The 21,490-nt window shown below is 32.0% G+C and overlaps 1 protein-coding gene across 1 annotated transcript in view; it reads left to right on the forward strand.

Annotated features, from left to right (window-relative positions):
• LOC129220991 (gamma-tubulin complex component 4-like) overlaps positions 1-21,490 on the forward strand; it is a 40,344-nt gene that overhangs the window by 13,571 nt on the left and 5,283 nt on the right. Inside the window, exons 6-14 of the mRNA XM_054855427.1 lie at positions 553-632; positions 1,886-2,054; positions 5,627-5,747; positions 12,025-12,149; positions 13,628-13,784; positions 16,014-16,112; positions 16,630-16,756; positions 19,181-19,358; positions 19,459-19,593. Coding sequence (XP_054711402.1) covers positions 553-632; positions 1,886-2,054; positions 5,627-5,747; positions 12,025-12,149; positions 13,628-13,784; positions 16,014-16,112; positions 16,630-16,756; positions 19,181-19,358; positions 19,459-19,593 — 1,191 coding nt within the window. The remainder of the gene's footprint in view (positions 1-552; positions 633-1,885; positions 2,055-5,626; positions 5,748-12,024; positions 12,150-13,627; positions 13,785-16,013; positions 16,113-16,629; positions 16,757-19,180; positions 19,359-19,458; positions 19,594-21,490) is intronic.

Consider the following 21,490-nt stretch of genomic DNA (forward strand, 5'->3'; position numbering starts at 1 on the left):
TGCACAAAAAAGTGGCGATCAAAATATTTAAAAAAAACGGACACTTTTTTCCCCGACTTTTTTTTGTTCTCTATGAATTTACTTTTCAGGCATTTTTTTAGGGTTTGTGGTTGGTAGCTTAATTATTTGCTCCAAACAATGTTTTTTAGCTTATACTCTGAATAATGTGTTATGCTGCAGACTAAACGTAGTTGCTGTGCTGATCGATGCAATCAAATAGAAGTACAGCTGTGTCTTTTGCTCAATAAGCTTTGTACTGTGTACTATTGAAGAAATAATGACCAATATTGTGTACCGAAAGCTGATGCTAAAAGATTGCTGCACAATTACAGCAAAAGGCAAATGCTATGTATGAAACAAGGAAACAAAGTCACTATAAAGTAAGCCAAAAATTCAAATAATTCAGCACATAAAAAACAAATGCGAATGTCTTGCAGTTTGATTCTTTCTCACCTGAAATTTGCAAAGTCCTAAAATCCATGTAGCCTCTTCTCACAAAATGTGCGGATTTTCGATCCTCCACTGTAGTTGAAAGTGTTTTTAATTTTATAGGTTCATGGTTGTGGAATCTTAGATCTTCTGCATAAACATGCCAGTTCTGGTGACTCTTTACAGGAAATGTCAATAAACAAGTATGACTTCAAAAGTTTGTTTGATTTTTAAATTCATATAAATATTTCATTAAACAGCAATTTTCTAACATTTACTTTTGGCTATGTTAAATATATTTTTTAAATATTTCCTATGAGTAGAAACTCGTAGAAACTTGATCAATTTGTTTTAAATAACTTTATGTACAATAACTGCTCAACTTTCCAGAAACCAGAAAAAATATTTTTTGATAGTGCAAAGGAAAAAAGAAGCAGTGATATCCAAAACATATACTTTTTGCTTTGTTAATGTTGTTTTCATCATTTATACTAGACGTACCCACATGGTGATGCCCATGCTAAGAATTTAAAGGAAGTCCGTTGAATTAAAAAAAATCCACAATCCCTTCCATTCCTTCTGATGTGAAATTATCATTTTTCTTCAACTAAAATGTGTACACACATTTTCAAAACCTATTAGAGTCTCTTTGGAATTTAAAACTATTCGGCAAAACAAATAAAAAGATTAACATTCACTTTAAAACTCAAAATAATCCTTCAACTGTACAGTTCATCGCTCAACGCACCAAATAACCACGCTGCCGTAACCCTGCCCTTTAGCGAGTGAAGTGGAGTTTTTTCTGCAATTTAAAATATTTCACCAAATAAACAATACTATAGTAAAAACGTTATGAAGAGCAATTGCAATTGAACAATGCAACAAATGAAATAATTTACTTAGATTAGTAACTATCTTCAACTATAAGAACAAAAAAAAATGTTGTAGAAATAAGGAAAACAAAACCCAATAGAAAAATCCTACAAAATCAAATTATGTACCTGAATATCGAAAAAAAACGCATTCAAAAATCATTTTGCTGACCAGAACAGTCTCGCAATAGCGTAGCTATCAACACTTTCGACCAGCGCCCTCTCGAGTTTACTATCTATTATGCATTCATAGAACTAAACTTACCCCATCATCTATTAGAAATTCATAGAACTAAACAATTAATTAAACATTTAATTTGCAATTACAAATATTTCGGGAACGCGGTCAAACAGGATAAAAAGTATCCTATGTCCGTCTCCTGGTTCTAAGCTACCTCCCCACCAATTTTCAACCGTTCTTGAGTTGTAAATAGTGTAACTAAGACAACTTTTTTTTTTAAATCGATTTTCAGTATAATTATTTTATTTCATTTTTGTGAATAGTTTAATTTATAGTTATTCTTGTTCTAGTAAACATTTTAATTCTGAATGCATATAAATATTTATGCTATATTTAATTATAGAATTCTGCAAAAATGTCATTCGGTGATGTTTAGACAAGTTTTTTGCTGGATGATGAATGGATATATAGAAGATCCGTATTTAGAGTTTTTCATTCAACCTGAATGTTCAGAAAAGCGAAATTCTGGCGTGCCACCATTTGTCAACACAGCAGAAATGGATTTAAAAGAAGTAAGCTGTTTTTGTCTTTAAAAATTGTTTGGATCTTAAAAAATGAAAAAGTCAAAACATGCCTTAAAAGTGTAAGAACTAAGCCTACTAATGACTAGGTTGCCAGATTTCTGAAATGTTAAACCAGGACACCGGAATGTCCCCCGCGTCGTGAATATTCAAAAGAGTACACATCCCTGGCTGACTTTTAGAGTATTTTACGGGTCAGTTGTTCTCAATGCTATGTAAATGATTATTAATTATGAGCTTAAAACAAGGGTATTAAGAAATGATGCAAGCAGATAAATTTTAAAATTTTACTTCTTGCATGTTAATATTTACAAGTGATTTTAGTAAATAGAAACACTTTGAATGGGATTAAAAAACTTTACAATATTTACATACACAGGGTGCATCAGTACAGCATTTACAGACTTTCAGAGCAGATAGAGTACAGCTAAACGATGGGAAACCACATAGCAATGCATGGTCAGAAACGCTTTCCCAGCGCGGTAGTGATGACACAAACCACCAAAAAGACAAGACACGAATAAGAGAAGAAAACATGTTTATTATCATTAGTACTGCAAAAAAAAAAGAAAAAGGAACATGAATGAGCCAGCGATCGTCATCAAAGTAGGTGTTCTAAATTACGACCCCTGGCCGTGATACATGACTTGCATCTCCGGCACATTGAAGATCGAACGTCAAAGCAAGTGCGGCAACAAAAAACGCGTGTACACATGCACCGTCATCTTTTTTTTGGGGTTTACGTAACAATATCTATCGTGTACACCAGACAAAAACTTACCAGCATTTTTGCTGTGCTAAAAAGAATAAACATATTTTCTCTTTTATTTGTCCTGCCTTTTTTGTGCTTTGTACCATCATTAATGCATCAGGAAATCATTTCCAACCATGCATTGCTATGTAAAATTTTCCATCGTCTAGGTGTACTCTATCTGCCCTTAAAGTCTGTAAACGCTGTACTGATACACCCTGTATTTTTCATTGGCAAGGACTTTTTTAAAAAGTATTTTTTGTTTTTAATTTTGTTGTAAAAATCCTCACAATCTAATCCGATATTAATTTTTCAAGTCAATGTTGCAAATGACAAAGTAATCATCCTTAATAATCCTTCCCAGTTAATTATTTTTAGGCTTTTTTAGTCACTTATAGTCAAATTTTTCTTTTATCGAGATATGAAGTAAACCGGAAGGGACACCGGAAATTTGTCTTAAAAGTGGGACAAGCCTACTAATGACTAATGGCTAACATCCATAATATAGCTATTTTCTGTGTTTGAAGAACATAATCCATGCCGAATTTTCTGGTTAATGTTTCGCTTGACATGTTTCAGGCATGAGAGTTCAACTAAGAACTCTAGTCTTAAAGTCCTATGTTGAGCTTATTCCCATTAGATAAGACACCAATTCATTTCCAGTAAACTCCCGATTATCGGCTGTCGGATTATTCAGATTTTTCTTTTTTTTTTTTAACTTATGATTGTGTTATTGTTTGTTTATAGATTTTATGTATATTTTCATATTCAGTGTTAGTAGATGCAATGTTTTTAGTTATAATTTAAATGTATGTTATTTATTTTTTTTAGCTTATTGTATACACTAAGTACCGTTGTTTTATCTATTATTTGGATTACCAAGAGTTACCGTGCCACCCTATTCTGCGGATAATTGGGAGTTTAATGTATTGACATTCTTTAAAGTCAAGTAAACTGATTTTTTCACTACAATTAGACTTCAAATACACTCATTAGCTGTTTAGCCTCTTTGCAATATATTTCCTTGCTTTTTTTAAAAAAAATTTATGCTATTCAATTCATAAGCTCACATCCTTTTTGTTGAAAAGATTGGTTCCTTGCAACCTGGAAACATGTATGCAAATTAATTTCAATGGCAGTTGGGGGGGAGGGGCAGATGGGGCCTTGGGTTATTTTGTGATGCAATTTCTTCATCTAACACAGACGCAATATGTACTAAAATATCTTGATCATTGAGCGGGGCTTGAGATTAAGGATAAACATAATTTCTTTGACTTTTCCCAATTCTGTAAAGGAGTACCCTGACTCCCTCAAAGTCTCTTTGACGAGGGAAAAACCACTTGTAAGTTATGTCATTTGTATTCAGTTCATGGAAGCACACTTATCATCTCTTAGCCTATTCACGAAATTGTTTCTCTCGTTTCGAGGGGTCTACGCGACAATCACCCTTTTAAATTATTACTTTTAATGAAATGTATGAAGCATCACGTGCAGGACAAAATGACCATTTTCATAGGAATGGCCCAGTTGTGAAATAAAACGGTTATAACTTATCTACAGTTTACTCCCAATTATCCGCAACCTTTCACAATTAAAAAAAAAAATCGACGATGATCAACTGAAAGTTGATTAATGCACACATTTGCAAAATTAATTTTTAGACATTCCCTATTTGTTTCTCCCTCCTCCCTTCCAATGACATCAAACTTTTAAAGGTCACCTAAATCTTATATGTGAAACCTGATTTTTAGATCTACACTACATACTGATTTTTAGATCTACCATACTTACTGAAATTTGCACTACTTACTCGTGGAAACGAGTGACCAGACTAGTCTTGAAAAAATTCTCCTCCTCTCCCCTGTCTTTTTGGTGTAATCTAGCTTAATCTTTTGCAATTTTTGCTCATGTATGTGTGTAATCCGTTTGCTATAATGAGCTTTCCTTTTTTAGTTTTTGCGTGCATTTTTACGTACATGTCGTTTAAGCTATAGTTTAAATGTAAGCGAGTGTTATTGATCTTTTAAAAGCCATTACATACATTAACAATATTTTTTTTTAACTGTGCCTATTTTCATTGTATTTTGTTTTATGGACAATACAATAATTTCAAAGCAAAGGAAATTTTTTATCTTCTTTACTCCTCCATTTGAAATCTTTTCTGAGTTATCCTTAGTTTCCGTTATTTGCGGTACATGTACCACGCAATTCCGCAAATAAGCAGGAGCGTACCATACTATTAAGCAGCAATGCTCAACCTGCAACTCAAAAGTGGGGAGGGTCCCCCGTGATGTTTTGCGAAATTTGAGTCATAGACCATCTCAGGTTGTATTAGAGAAAATGGTAGGGTTCAGGTACTATCCTCCTGTAATTTTTCAAAACTGAAGTTTCAATAAAACGCAATTTTGGGCAACTTTCAATGATGCAGGGAAGGGGGGGGGTGAAACAATCTTCGGAAATTATTACGAAACTTGAAGTTCTTAAAACATAATTTTAGAATACCTTAGGTAATAAAAAAAGAATAATAAGTTCAAGATCATCTCCTGCCTCCCACTCCTTAGCTAAATCTCTATGTATTAGTTTTTTTCAATTAAAATAATGTTTCAACCCCCCCTTCCCCCTTCAAGCATGTGAAAATCAAATACTTATTGAGAGGGAAGTAAAAAACCAATCGCCCCCCTCCTTGAAAAAGTTCTGGATCCGCCCTTGAGATGTGTGTATGTGTGTGTAGAAAATTCCTATAATTGTAATCCATTGCAATTTTTATATTTTCCCTCCTGTAATTAATTAGTTTATTTTCTTTTATTTTTAGCCAAGGTATATTCTGAAGCCTTCTCTTCTGCCATCTTACATACCAAACGGTCTTGCTGCTAAAATCTTATTTGTTGGAGAATATGTATCTGTGTTGGGAGCAGCAGAAGACTCTAATGCATGTAATTATGATTTAAGTTGTTTTTCTGTTTCACTGTGTAATTCTTTTGAAATAGTGCTCTTAATGGACATGAACTGCCTTGCATGGACTGTTCCAATATGTCAAAGCATTCCCTTTTGCTACGCCTAATATGCAATAAACTTCGTTTTAGAGCAGTGCTTTAGTTAGATGTGACGTAAGGACTCGGAAGTATTTTTTTATTAGAAAAATAATGCAAATTGATTTCAAGTCACTTTTTGTTGGTGCATCCCCCCTAACACAAAGGTGAATTCTCCCCAAATATTTTTTGTAAAGTAAATGTTACATAATAGAATGTAAAAAATACTAGTTACATCAAAACATGTGTTAAAAAATGTGGACTTTCGTTTTGCAGTAGTATTTTTTAATTGAAGAACTGTTGTTTAAAGCGCCCTCTTATGGGAGAAACACTTTGCGAGATGAGAAAACGCGAGCGAGGAGAGAGACGTGAGTCGAAACAAGCAAGTGTTCCAGACGGGAAAAATCATGTTATATTTCCAGATGGGAACACATATACTTCAGTGTTAACTTATGTGTTACGTGTGTGCATAGCTGTAGTATCTGTATTTACTATGAAATTAAATGTGAGTTTCGTCTAAGAGAAGGACTTGTCTCATTTGTGTAAGTTAAGTACATAAGGAATGTTGGAAGATCTATACATGATGCCTGGCCGTGATGGAATTAGGATAGAATTCGGATATAGTTCCGGATAGTCTTACGAAGTGGGCGTGAGTACTTTTTACTGATTTATTTCTACTGTGCTTATCTGAGTTCTGAAATTACTAATATGGCATACCTAGCCAGAGTTAGAAATAAACCAATCTTCTTACTCTAGTTGACGAGCTTAAGCTGACAGTCGGTCAAAACCCGAAAGTAGCAGATTTAGTTAAAGTAATTACAAATGATACAGAATATGATGAAAAATTTACTAGTGCTATTCTCGAGCAAATGCAGGATGAAAAAGAAGAAAAGGCAAAATCCAAACTTGAGGATAAGGAATATGAGTTGAAAAAATTAGAATTAGAATCTATACAACCTACAAATTTAACACCACCACCTCAAATTGGCATTTCTAAGCTTATGTCGCACTTTGATAAAAATAGTGACTTGAGCATTTATTTTTCATTATTTGAAAAACAAATTAGTTGATTGAACATTCCAAAAGAAGATTGGGTCATTTACCTTTTAGACCTTCTACCATTAGACATTGTTAATTTAGTTACGCGAGAACCTGACCCGAAAGCCAGCAATTATGAATTTGTTAAAAAGATCTTATTAAAGCGATTTAAACTTTCACCAGAGCAATTTTAGCAGAATTTCTTTATTAAATAAAAAAGAAGCAAATGCATCTTGGTGTGATTACGCTTACAAATTGAACAACTTTCTTGAAGAGTGGATAAAATGGATTAGACATAGATAGCTTTGAAGAATTAAAAGATCTTTTTGTAGCTGATCAAATTAAGAGAAGAATACCATTTGAAACTAGAGATCATTTTCTTGATAAACTGCTAAAGTTAAGTAAAGTTACTGATTTAGTAAGTAAACTAGATGTGTATGAGACGGCAAGATTTCATCTTAAAAAACCGACTTCAAAAGATCCAAAATCATATGAAATTCAAAACAATTTGAAATATGACAGAAAAACGAAATCATTGCCAGCTCGTATGCAAGCAAGCTCTTCAAACCAGCACATCAAATGTTTTGGTTGCAACGCTCTGGGTCACAAAATTTCTTAGTGTCCTAACAAAGCACGGAGAATTAAGTGCCAAAAAGGTAATGAAATGGTTATCGGAAATATGAATGTAATAAAAATATTAATCTTAATGATGTAAATAAACCTTCAGTTAATACATGTAGTAATTGCAATGAGAAATTGTTCGAAAATATTCAAATTAAGAATAAATTTGTAAATGCAATTTTTGACACCGGATCAGACTTGTCAATTGCCAAATCCGATTTTTATGAGCATCTTGGAAAGCCTGAACTAATACCTTGTGATATAGTATTGAATGGTATTGGAAATGAAAGTGTCAAGTCCATTGGTTATTTTTATTCAGATATTGTTGTTGATAGTTTTAAAATTCATGTGAAACTGTTTGTCCTTAAAAATCTTTGTTGTGATATTTTAATTGGGATGGATGTAGTTAGCAAGCTTAATATTTCACTGTCAGGGTCTACTTTAAAGTTTCTAGGATTGCGAGAAAATTATTCAGTTAATCTTTTTTCCATCAATGCATCCATGTCAAATCAGCTTGCAGAAAAAAAGGATCAAAGCGAAATGACCTTGGCAGGGAGAAAAAAATGATCCGCTCATTTCAGTTAAAGCGGACATAATTAATTCAAAAGCAGAAACGCAAGGTCAAAGTTTTCTAACTGAGTCCAAGGAGGGAAAAATAAGAAACCCAAGTGAATCTTTAGCAGTGGGTGTAGATGATATTGCAATAAACAATAGCAAATTACAAAATGATTACATCCACGTTTTAGCTACACTTGTTAACCGGATAAATATCCATAAGTTAGAATTGACTTATATTGCTAATATACAGCTGAGAGCAGAGGTCTTAGAATTAATTTACTGCTATAAACCATTCAAGATAAAGAAGGAATAAAAAATTGTTGATGATCAGATTGAGGAATGGTTGCAAAAAGACGTCTTAGATCATCTTGAAAAAGCTCAAGTATTTACTACGTTAGATTTAAGGAATGGGTTTTCCATGTGGACATTGACCAAAAAAGTACCAAATACACTGCCTACAAGACACCGAAGGGTCAATATGAATTTTTAAAAGCTCCATTTCCATCCATCGCGGAACGTGTCCCACAGAAACATTTCGATATATTCAGAGATTAAATGTATGATAACACAGTCATTATCTACATGGATGATTTAATTATTCAATCAGAAAATTTAGAACAGGGTCATGAAAAAAAACCACTTGAAACATGTTCTTAAAATAGCTTCGGAGTATGGATGCCGTATATGTTCCCATCTGGAACTATAACATGATTTTTCACAGAGTTCCCGTCCGGAACACTTACTTCGACTCACGTCTCTCTCCTCTCTCGCGTTTTCTCATCTCGCAAAGTGTTTCTCTCACAAGAGGGCGCTTTGAACAACAGTTCTTTAATTAAAAAACACTACTGCAAAACAAAAGTTCACAGCAAATATTTTAAATTGCAGTAAAAAAAAAGTTGAATTCACAAATATAAGTGTTGTGCATCTTAGTAGAATAGAAAAATTTTACTGAATGCTTGACCTTCAATTGACGAGTTGAACCGCATCACTGCTGGGGACTCTCGCTGGTGTGCTAAATTTACTTTAGCTACCAGTTTATTGGCACTCTCAGCATCAATGAGATGACATCTGCCTCCAGCTTGGTTATTGACTGATTCCAGATTCTTTACTTTTTAAAACTTTGATATTATATTGCAATGTCTGCACCCTTAGGAAAACCAACTCTACAAATAATCAAAGCCAGCCTACTTGTTATAACTTAATTCTGCTCCACCCCCCCCCCCCCCAAAAAAATCAAAACACTGCAAAAGGTACATATATACAAATACAAATCTTAAGGTCCAGCAACAGGCACTCGGCCAGCGCTTGGCTGGACCTAGTCAATTTATTAGTCCACAATGAAGATCAATGACCATCTTGAATCTATCAATCCACTTGCTCATTAAAACCTCCCAGTAAGCTGTTCCAAGTGCCCACAACCCTACTAAAATAGTAATTTTTCCTATTTTCCTGGTTAACCTGAGATTTGGACAGCCCAAAACAATGACCCCCTCATCCTGCTTCCGTGCAAAAATGTAACCTTTTACATCTTTCATTTCAATAAATTTAAGCAACTGAATCATGTCCTCTCCTTTGCACGAGTCTAAAGTCTAAGTATATACTAAAAAAATAAATAAACGAAACTAAAAAAAATGGAACTTGTAACGTAACATTTTCATCCATTATTTTAAGTGCCTCCTATTTGAGTTTAAATAAAAAGTGACTATTTTTAAGATCTTGACCAACAATAACTTCTGTTATTTCGATGTGTGCATCATTTAAAGATATCCATTACTAGAGAATTTACTGTATTTTAAATTTTGAAGTATAATTATCACCAAAAAATTCTATGGTTTATAGGGAATGTCATTTTTATTACTGACTCCACAGGTCTTGAATAATGTTTATACGGTGACCGCCACTTATTTGAATCATGTGTGTTTTAAATGGGTTCGATTCTAAAAAGCGGCTGATTCAGTAAAACAAAATTGTGTAATTATTTTTTGAAATGTGGAATTCTGAATGCAATTTAAGCATTGGTGTTTGTGACCCAAAATTTCTGACATTTCCGAAAATTCTGTTCTGGCAACATTCTAAAAATGAAAAATTATATTAAAAAGACAAAAAAAAAAAAAAAACCTTTTAGAATGTTTTTTTTTTTTTTCAATGATTTCAATGACTTTTGTACACATATTTGAAAAGTTTTTCTGCAGGAGAGGGGGGAGGGTCCAGCTTCCGAAAATTTCAGTCTTTACTTGAGTCCACTTGCACCCCTGAATTTAAGGGAACCTTAATTAATTTTTAATCAAACAAGATAAAGTATTATTAAAAGTATTCTGTTCGCTAGGATGAAGTAAAGAAAAATCAAAATCTGATAAATACTCTGAGTGATAGTGCAGAAAAGTTGCCTTTTGTAGAGATATTTGTCATGTAAAAGAATTTCAACAGCAAAAAATATCTTGAAGTTCTGCTCGAGCCTTGAAATTGACCATTATTGTATAAAAACTGAAAAAAGTTACTATAATTTCATCAAAAATCAAAATTTAATACATTTGATGTAATATCACTTTAGAGTAGGCCTTTTTGTATAGATTAAATGCTGCATACTATCATTTTAATAATGAATTATATTTTTTAAGTTCCACACATGCTTTGAATTTGAACAATATACCGATAAAATTGGCTAACTTCGTAAGGCTCCATACTTTGAAATAAAGTATCAGAAGTTAGTATTAATTAATCGTTAGATACATTTCAAAAAGATAAGTAATAAAAGCATTTCTTACATAGCAAAATAAAAAGCTGATTTTCCACTTGGTGCAAATTTTAAAATTAACATCTGATAGAGAATGAAGGTTGAGTATAAAAGTTTGAAAATAATTATGTAGCTTGCAACAACCCACCTAAGTCGCACCTAGAAACAAAAGAAGTTGCTAAACATAATTTTAATATGTTTGAGCCCTCAAACTGTAGTCAAATTGCATACAATAAAACATAGTTTGGCTGGCGAGATGAACTGCTATCGACTTTTGACAACGTTTGGCCTTGGTCATACATTGTGGGATAAAATTTCTGGTTTCTAATCTGACTCTAATTAATCCATCTCCCTTGGTTGGACAACAAACTATGACTGATGCTTCTTTGTCTAATTTTCTGCATCATGTCACTGTTTTAGTATATCATACAAATCATACAATTCAGTAAGTATGCCATCAAGCACCATTTCTTTCAGTTTTATCTGGAATTCTTTTTGTAAGTGAAGGATCCAATCCTCCCCACTCCTGCCTATCAATGAGTCTTTCAGCATTGAAATTGAAATCTGGAATTGTAAACTTTTGTAATTCCAATCAAATTCTTTGAACTTGCCATTGTGTTCCGACAGAAATCAAGTTCTCTGATGACGTTTTGATCATCTGTCAATACTGTGATTCTGCACACTGGTTACTTTGAGAATCTAAAAAATACAAGATTGGGGATTACAGAGGATTAAAACGTCATGAGAGAATTTGGTTTGAGTCATATTACAACAGCAAATTCGAAAATTCGACTGGACAACAAAAATTTACAATTCCAGATTTCAATTTCAAAGCTGAGAGACTACCATGACTTCATCGATAAGTAGAAGTGGGAAAACTCTGCTACCCTTTTTAAAAAGGGAGTTTCAGATAAAACTTAGAAAGAGACAACGCTTAATGGTGTACCTACTGAATTGTATGGTTTTCAACATCTTGCCTGTCTTACTAAAGCAAAAGGATGATAGGTAAGATTAGACAAAAGAATCGTCAACTAGCTGGTAACAGTTTGATGTTCAATTATTTGATAAATATTTATTGTTGACTGCCTTAATCTCATTTTATGAACTTATTCAATATTTTTAACATACTTACTTAAATTCTTTCTTATGTTTTGTGCATATGTATCCTATGAATTACCATTTTCTACTTATATTGTAAAAACTATCAATTAATAGAATTTTTCTTTGCAGATACCCTTTTTCAAAAAAAGGAACATTCCTTTGAAAAGAAAATAGAGGAACTTTTGTCAGAGCCAGAATTTTCCCAACTTTCGTTTGAAACAACAATTGATGGTATTAGGAAATGTGCCGCTGAAGTAAGAAAACAAAAATTCAATTTATACAAATTAATGTTGTGTGTTATTTTTTTTTACATTTTATGTACTTTGAATATATTTTGTAACTTTTCATTTAAAATAAAAATGATGTTTGAAACACATTTTGAAGAAATACAATCTGTGGTATTCATAGTTTGTGAGGGTTTAAACTACCTGTTGTTGGAAAATCTGAAAATTTTTCTAAAATAAAAAAATGCTGATGTGTAAAATAAAATCCCATTTCTTTTCTTTAAAAAAATTGTGTAAAAATTGAGATTTCTAAAAAGAAATATATGTTTCATTCTTTATACCATTTTTCTATACCACCTTTTGTACACATTCCAAGACCTGTATAACAAACACATTGCTTTTTGATGTTAACTTGGAACAATTTGCTCTAGGATGCTAATTCAAATTTCAGAAAGACATAAATTACATTTTTGAAATTAATGATTTACTGTAACTGAAAACAGCACTGAAGTGACAAGGCCATTTTCATCACTAAAGTTTTATGTTATGTTGGGGAAAGTTGTAAAGGTAGCTGATAGAAATTGGAACAGGACCAAAAATATTCTAAAAGACTAATCTGTGAAATATTTGCCTCACATTTTTGAAAATATGAACTTAAAACTTTAAAAGGTGAAATAACTTTTTAATTTTATTTTATTGTTTTCATTTGACTGTTTTGATGTTCCTATGATTTTATTATCCCCCCGCCTCCCTCTGCAGCACCACCGTCGACCGGCCTCACTATGCTGCTCCTCTAGCGAAAACCGTCTGCAGGTTGCGTCCATATTCTATACACACGCACACAAACGCATGCATACACACACACCTACCCACACATACACACACGTACCCACACACTCATGCCTGCACACAGACACAAACACACACGCCTACATACACATACACACACGTGATTGCGAATAACATTGAATACCGGGTGTCAAAATTCAAATTATTATTTTTTTTCCCATTTTGAGTTTTAATTTTTTATAAATTTTCCTGCAAATATTAATGCACAAAAATATCTTTGTATTAGATCCTGTGAAAAATCCTGGACAAACCCCCTGAATTATGGCACATAAAAATTAAAATATAAAGTAGTTTTATGTAAAAAACTCAAACAAGCTTTTTTTATACATTCTACTCTAGCATCTTATTGCACCAGATTACAGAAATTTATATCCTCCTCTCCCCTCTCCTAGAAAGAAATAATATTAGGGTTAAAGCACTTAGTAGGGAAACTTGAATATGTGTAAAAAGCACATACAGCATCTATAACTTTGGCTGTTACTTTGCAATATAGTGATATACTGATGTATCATAATTAAGCAGTAAAAATACACAGCTGATTGTAAGTAAGCAGTAAAGATATTTTACTAAGAATTATTAAAATCTTCATAGTTCTGCAATTTTTTAAAAAATCTTTCAACATGTTTAGTTTTGTTGAAAAAGTTGTGCTCTGTTTTTAGCATCTGTGGCAGTTGATTGTCAAAAAAGCCAATGTAATAGATCATCTAAAGATTATGAAAGACTTTTATCTTCTGGGTCGTGGAGAATTATTCTTAAGTTTCATTGATAAAGCAAGTAATCTTTTAAGAATGCCAGTTACAACAACTGCAGAAAGTGGTGAGTTGATTTTCATTTACTAAATACAGCATAACTTCAATTTAATGATTACCTCAATTTAACGATGTATTTTATTGCTCTGTATTTAACTGCATTGAATGTCTATGCTCCTCAATTTAATTGTATCCTTGATTTAATGATAACTTTTTCCAGTCCTTGACAGTCGTTAAATCGAGATTATACCATACTTTTGAATTAAGTACAGTATTCATGATTAGCTGTGAACAGCAGAATGATTTAAAAGTTAAAAATAAAACACTCCGATTGTTTGCATACTTATTCAAGTACTGTTCCCCTTATTTCCAGAGATTAGCTTTGGAAAACGAAAAACAGCGATTGCTAGTACTGCCACTGAGATTTGTCTTCGAACCCTACAAAATATCAAAACAGCAAATATTTTTACATCATTACAATAGATAAATGTTCTATGTATGTATGAGTATATACACACTTGCGTACTTATAGAGTTGATAATATCTTTGTAATCATTTATCCAAATGTATTGATATAAAAATGTATACATACCTGCTAATTCGACTGGCTTCTTGGATTTTTCGCATTTCTCTAGATCTTTATTAAAAATTTCCATGTTTTATCTCAGGAAAAATCTCTTTTTGAAAATTTTTTAAGGAAAAATTTCTTGTAGAATCCCCCTTTTTTTTGCAAAGTTTGTCTCATTTTATCGCTTCAACAAATGAATGTACTCTTTTGTTTTTGAGAGTCTTGCTAAACTTCAATGCATTGAAATCTGGCAACATTATCAATGCTTGTAAAGTTTCATCTCTAATTAGTTTAACTATGTATTAAAGATTAATTTAACTTTTATCCTTCTGTTTCATGTTTCAATTAATTATTCTGTGTGTCTGTGCGAATGAAGATGTGCACCTTTCCTTAATTAGAATCAGCTCTATTCAAGTGGTTCTAGCACTATCGAAATCAAAACCATGCTTTTAATTTTTTTCTCTCAACATTTTTGATTAAACTGTGCATATTGAGCCCAAAAACTTTTAAGTTCTGTAATTTTGTCTGTTATATGTACATATTAATTAAAATATCTGATGGTTTTAATATTGAAATGTTGAAAACCGAAACTAGCGGTAAGTCCAACTTCCGATAAGTCAAAGTTTTTCGCCGGTCCCTTATGATTCGAGTTATCGCGAATTCACTGTTATACATAATATTTTAGGGTTTATATGTGAGTAAAATTACTGAAACATAATGTTAGTCTGGAGTTTTAAATATTCTGCAATAAAACTCACGAAAACTAGATTATAAGAAATCAAAAGTAGAATATAATGTGCAAAAGCTAGATCATAGTTTTATCTTTAAAAAGTAGACTGTTGTATAACAAGTTTCTAAGTTTCTAGAGATGCAGTAAAAGCTAAAATCATATGTTTGATGATTTGTTTGAGTAATAATGTAGGATGATTGATGAATGTATCGGTACTTAAGGTTCGCTCACAAAAATAACGTTTTGCCCTTTCACATTCCTTAATCTAGAATGAGTTTAATAGTGTAATACTAGAAGGCTCAACATACAGGAAAAATAACTTAACTTCAACTATATTTTACCAAAGTTGCACAGCACAAAAGTTATGTTAATCAAATTATCCAATGATACAAAAAATGGTGTATGTGAGAGAGGATGGGGGTCGATTTATTCCATTGTGATGGAATATTATTAAAATAAATTAGCTGAAGAGAAACCTTTAAATAAACATAAAGGATATTTATTCTGAAATCAATTTGTTTTGTTAAGTAATTGTCTAACTTTCATTTCATGTTAAACTTGAACAAAAGTTCTGGCTGTATAGGCCCGACAGACAAAAATGATTTCAGAAATAGTTTTGAGAAATTCTAAAAATCACTATGTGTGGCAACATTTTTGAAAAATTACTTTTTTATCCTTCAATAAATGTGATTCAAATTTCCTTAGAAACTGTGTATAGCTCAATAATAAAACACGTTAAAACGTTAAATCCAACTTCACAAACACGAGAAGTTCACCTGCTCCACATGGCTCCATGTATTGCAAAGCATGTAAAGGAGTTATTGAACAATAAAGAGCCCCCTCCCCACTCCGAATTCGACAATTAGCCAACAGCTATTTAGCTGAGGGAAGGAAACGAGTCTAGTTATTGTCTTGTTTTAGGGCTATGTTTATATGTTTTTTATTTATTTCTTTATTTATTAAGATAGTTTTATATTAATTTTATTATTTTTTTCCAGATGTGAATAAAATTTTTCAAATGATTACACATCAAATGTTTCCTGAGGATGACCCAACAACGGATAAATTTCGTGTTATTTTGCAAGCTAAAGTAAAAAGTATGCAAGTGTTATTATCTCCTTAATTTTCATCTTTTGTTTTGAAGCATTTAATTGCTAAATTTATCTGCATGTTCCTAAAAGCAATTGAGGGAAATTATAACATATTTTAGAACAAAACTAAGTTATATTCAAGTATCATCATTTGTTATGGAGACAGGTTCTCTGTACTTTCAATTAATTTGTTTTTCAAGCATTTTGCCAAAATAAATTTTTGGCTTAGCTCTAAAAGAAAAGAAAAGAAAACATCAGAAATAAAATGCAAACATTTTTTTTTAAATTTTGTTTTAGTGAAAAATGTGTATGTAGTTTTACAAAATATAACTTAAATGCATTTTGAATAGCTACTAAGAATACTGAGTAAGATTTCTAAAGAAACTTTATCTTGTTTCATAAAATCCTTATTGAGAACTAACTAAATTGGGCACTAAATCTATTGAGAGTGACAAAAGAGTGAAATTTTTATGCAAAAAGAGTGATTTTGTTGGCACCTCTTGACTATAACTCATGATTTTAGAAGGTGGTGAAGTCGACAAAGAAAGTTTATCAAAAACAAAATTAGAAACTGGATGGTCATCAATTGGATTATTATATGATGTTCCACATCCACTTCATGTTTTAATTACGTCATCTACAATAGATAGGTAAGCATTCTTGAAATTTTTGTCAGTTGCTCATGTTTTGTTTTTTGATTTGTGTCCAGGAAGTTGGAAAATTTTCACCAAACTGGTAGCCAAATAGATGCAGTTTCAGAAATTATATTTGTTTATAGGAAATATGAAATACTGATAAATGCAAAAACTAGGGTACTGATTCTGTATGCACTAATATCTTTGCTATGTAATGAAGGAGAGACTTTTAGCTGGCTAAACATGAAAATGATGTAGGTGGTGATTGTAACAACCTGTTCTCAGATGATTGTAAGGCTGTTTAGTTATTCAATGAAACAAAGTATAAAGAAATGATGTGGTAATGGTTGTTTAGAAAAAATGTTTCGGGGGATTATTAGGGAGATACAATGTGAAAAGATAGCGTTGGGGATAAAATTCACAGTTGCTCCGATCAAGGGAAAGTGTTCAAAAGGCCAACGACTGGGAATCTTATTGTATGAAAATAATATATAATTTTATAAATTGAGGTCAAGCACAGGTACATTTATTTAAACACAGAGCTATTATACAAATGAATTGTTTCCCTTTTTGCAATAAATGATAATCAATTAACCACATTAAAATTGCACAAATAGCAATAAGAATTGCAAGAACTCATTTCAGGGTTACAAGAAACCTGTTCTATCATGCAAAAAGGAGCTTGTGGATAACGGGCATCCGGCATAGGCTGCCCATTATCATCTAACACAGGCTTTAGTTTTTGTATCTTGTCATCTATTAAGCCTTTCCTTGTATAAGTTGTGTATAAGTTGTATAAGTGTTTTTTACCACCAACACACAAAGGTTTTGAGTTATAAGTTTGACGTGTCTGTGCATCTGTCTGTGGCACTTTAGCACCTAAATGGATGGACCGATTTTGAAAAAAAAATATTCAAAAGGAGAGTTGATTGAGAGTGTTTTTTTAGCTAGGTTGCATCTTTTTATGACATTAACTAACAAAGATATTAATTAAAAACCTCTAAAAAGTTTTTTGCAATTTTTGCAGTAAAAACATAGTTAAAAATTTGGAACCAAAATAAAAAGTAATTTTTCCTGTGTCTGATAGAATGTGTTTAGAACTTAAGTTAGGATTCAAATTATAACGTTTTTTAAAGCAAATTTTAAATTATTTGTTACAGAACTATAAAGTTTTTTTTTTTTTTTAATTCCACAATGTTGTATAATAATATTATAATACTATTATCTTCAAACTCTAATTATTGAGCATTTTGAATCCAATAGTTGATGCCCAGCGTTCAGCTATCTTGCATATATATTGCGATCTTGCATATCTTAATTTGTCAATAATTGTCACAACACTATTTTGTGCCAGTGAGAGGCAAAGTAATGTAAGTGAACTTTTTTTAAGTTTAGAGTAAAACCCGGTAAAATTCAAACTAAATAGGCCACCATCAAAACCTTTTCTAAATTGTGCTGTAGAACCAGAGCTGCTATTACATGGTTGCCCACGACCCTTAAGAGGAAGGGTGCACCCCCTAATTATCCCAAAGCCCCCCCCCCCCCTTTCTGGCACAGTCTGCACCATGACCCCTCCTAGGTGGGCACCCCTGGCTATTACCATCTCTTGCCTTAAAACCGATGAAAATTTCTCCCACCATTAGTACTAGCTGTATTCTTTTTCTTTTTTTTTAATTTTGCCACTTATACCCCCTTTGTTTTCCAGGCGCTTCATTTGTAATTTAGAATTGTATGCATAGAAATGCGTTTTAATACTGTAAATGATTGTGACTTGTGACCCCTAATTACAGGCTGCTGTTAAAATTTGAGAAAAATATTTCCAGGAAATTTCCCTGAGAACCGTTAGAGTTTTTAAAAATTTGTTCAACCCTTTTTATGACCCAAATTCCTTTATATTTTGAGAAAAAAAATTTAAACTTATTTATTATAGATCATTATATGTTAGTAATGCTTCATTATTTTTTTTTAAGGCGGGGGAGAGGTGGGAAATAAATTTAAGATGAGATTATTAAGACATGATAATGTTGTCCTAATTATTGAAAATGTATGCATTTTTTATGGCATTTTTTGAGTCCCGTCGGGTCATAAAGGGTGAAAATTATTGCATGTTTGACTTTTTACCACTTTTGAAGTTTATGATGTCTACATAATTGTTCTTTATTTGGATTTTGAACACACCAGGTAGAAAATATTTTTGTAAAGAAGGAAGAACGTTGTATTTTATTTTGTTTACTGTCTCCCCTCCATTGTATTTATCAAATTTGCATGCCCCCCCCCCTATCAAATGTGAAACCTGCAACTTGTAATTTTAATTTTGTGATAAAATGTAAAAGCTTCCATTTCTTAAAAATCAGTTTTAAAACTCATTAGGAATGCTTAGAAAAAGCTTCTATGTGTTGTGTGTGCATTTTATATCCATTAATTGTCTCTGTTTTACAGGTACAATGTAATTTTTCGATTTCTGTTATCTGTTCGAAAAGTGCAAATGGAGTTGCATCAGTGTTGGGCTCTACAAATGAGAATGAAAACAGCAAGACATGAACCTTCATTTATGCTCCTGTGGCAGTTACGATCTCACATGTCATTTCTCATTGATAATTTTCAGTATTACATTTTAGTAGGTTCCTTTTTATAATAAATTCTGTAACTATTCTTGTTTTTTTTTTTTTTTAAGTACTTGTAGATTTCCAATTTGTGTGTTCTTTCATTCCATTCAGGTAGACGTTTTGGAGTCTTGTTTTAGTAACTTAATGGAGAAAATGGAAAGTGTGAAAGATTTTGAAGAAATTCAACAGTATCATGACCGTTTCTTGTGTTCATTGACTTCTCAGTGTTTTCTAGAATTACATACAGTATGAAGTTTAAATACCTAATATTTTGTAGAAAACTTATTTTTGATGTTGCAGAATTAGCATTGTGCATATACTTAGTGTAAAAATGTATATTATTTAATGTATTTAACCTCAGGGTTTGAAATAGGGTTCAATTTCTAGGGGGGAATTTCCTTTACTTCAGATTCCAGGGGGGATATTTTGAATTTGGGGGAGAATTTGTTTAGAATTTTTGTTCTAAAAATTTGTTTAGAATTTTTTTATAATTCCTTTTTATTTCATTTTTCTTTTTATTCATTTTTAAATTATAATTTTTTTTACTGTAATATCAACCCCATTTTCAAATAATTATTCAGTAATTTTGGAATTTTATTTTATTATTTAAATTTTAATAAAATATTTTACAACTAAGTAACATACACATACACTCAATTATTTTTTTAAATAGACCATTTTCTGGAACTAATTATCCGAATGGGGTTCGGTACCCATTGTTTATACTTCGTTTCACATTAAGTTGGCACTGAAGGGAAAGCTAGGCGAGCCGAATTGCAGCCGTTGTCAAGGAAACGAGGTTACTCTGCGTAGGGCGCGTGCCAGTCAGCGGCGCGACTTGCCGAATTTGGCGAGGGAAAAAAAATAATTTAAACTACCAAGAACGAAACAACAAAAAATTTCATATTTTTATCACAAATGCAAGGTTGTGAATGGGATTTCATTTTACAGCGGCGGAGAGTTATCGGTCACAAAGTAATTAACAAATAATTCATGCCAACCATTACTTCGGAATTGGGAAAAGGTGCCATTCTGTCTTTTTATACATATGTATATGAATCAAAGAAGTACCTTTGTGCAGAAAAGTAAAAGAAAATGTAACAGCGTTAAATCGTTAAAAAGAGAACTACAAACACCTGTTTTGAGGTTTCAAGGAGCCCCTTTTTCATCGAAAAAAAAAAAAAGATTGTGCTCACTTTTCTGCATTAAAACTGGGTGTTCCTTGAAACCCCGAAACACGTGTCTGCAATTCTCGGCAAATTTGTTGTTTTATTCAACGTTGTTTTATTGTCTAAAATAATATACTTCAACTCTGTCTAAGTGTTTTCCTTTTATACACTCTAGTAAAAACGGTAAAGATCAAAGATTAAATCTCCAGTTTTGATTTTAAAAAAATAAAAAAAGTCGCCCTTTTAAAAAAATTCTATTCAAATAAAAAACTTAGAAACTTCATGGAAACAATTAGCTATTACTGCATTCCGGAGCTTAGAAAAGATATTAATTTGGAATTTTTCAAAAAAAAAAAAGATCGATTTTAAGCTTAACTTATTTATGAAAAAAGTTAAAAATAATAAACGAAAATGCATCGAGGTTTGTGCAAATAGAAAAGTTATGGCACTCAATTTTGCGCGACTGTGAAAGTATATGACTAACCCCGAAACTCAATATATTAAAAATTATTTTACTTACCTTAGCGTAGTTAATGCATCCTACTTTATAAGTATACTTTGGGAGTGAGTAAATTTACTTCCTATAAAAAAATTAATTTAAGGAGGGGTTCTAAACCTCGAGGGGGTGGGGCGAATTAATTTCGTATTTCGAGAGAGATGTGTATGTTTCAAATTTAAAATGAAAAGTAAAACTTCTTCATGCAGCAGTTCATCGGTGTAAATTTGTAATAGTGTATCTGTACGTACGTGAGAGCATTTTATTTTTTTTCCTCCATAAACTTTTCAAACGATCCAAGAAAAAAAAAGACTTTTGCCGTAGCAAGGATTTGTACACAACAAGTATTCATTACATTCAAACAAAATTCGGCTTTCTTCCATTTTTTCACAATAATTTTCTTGAAGTTTGGGCTCATTATGTAAGAAGCGAAAGCTATTTAAAACTACCAAGTAAATAAATCTCAAATTCAAAGAAA

The sequence above is a fragment of the Uloborus diversus genome, chromosome 4 (assembly GCF_026930045.1).
Source record: "Uloborus diversus isolate 005 chromosome 4, Udiv.v.3.1, whole genome shotgun sequence".
Classification (NCBI taxonomy): Eukaryota; Metazoa; Arthropoda; class Arachnida; order Araneae; family Uloboridae; genus Uloborus; species Uloborus diversus.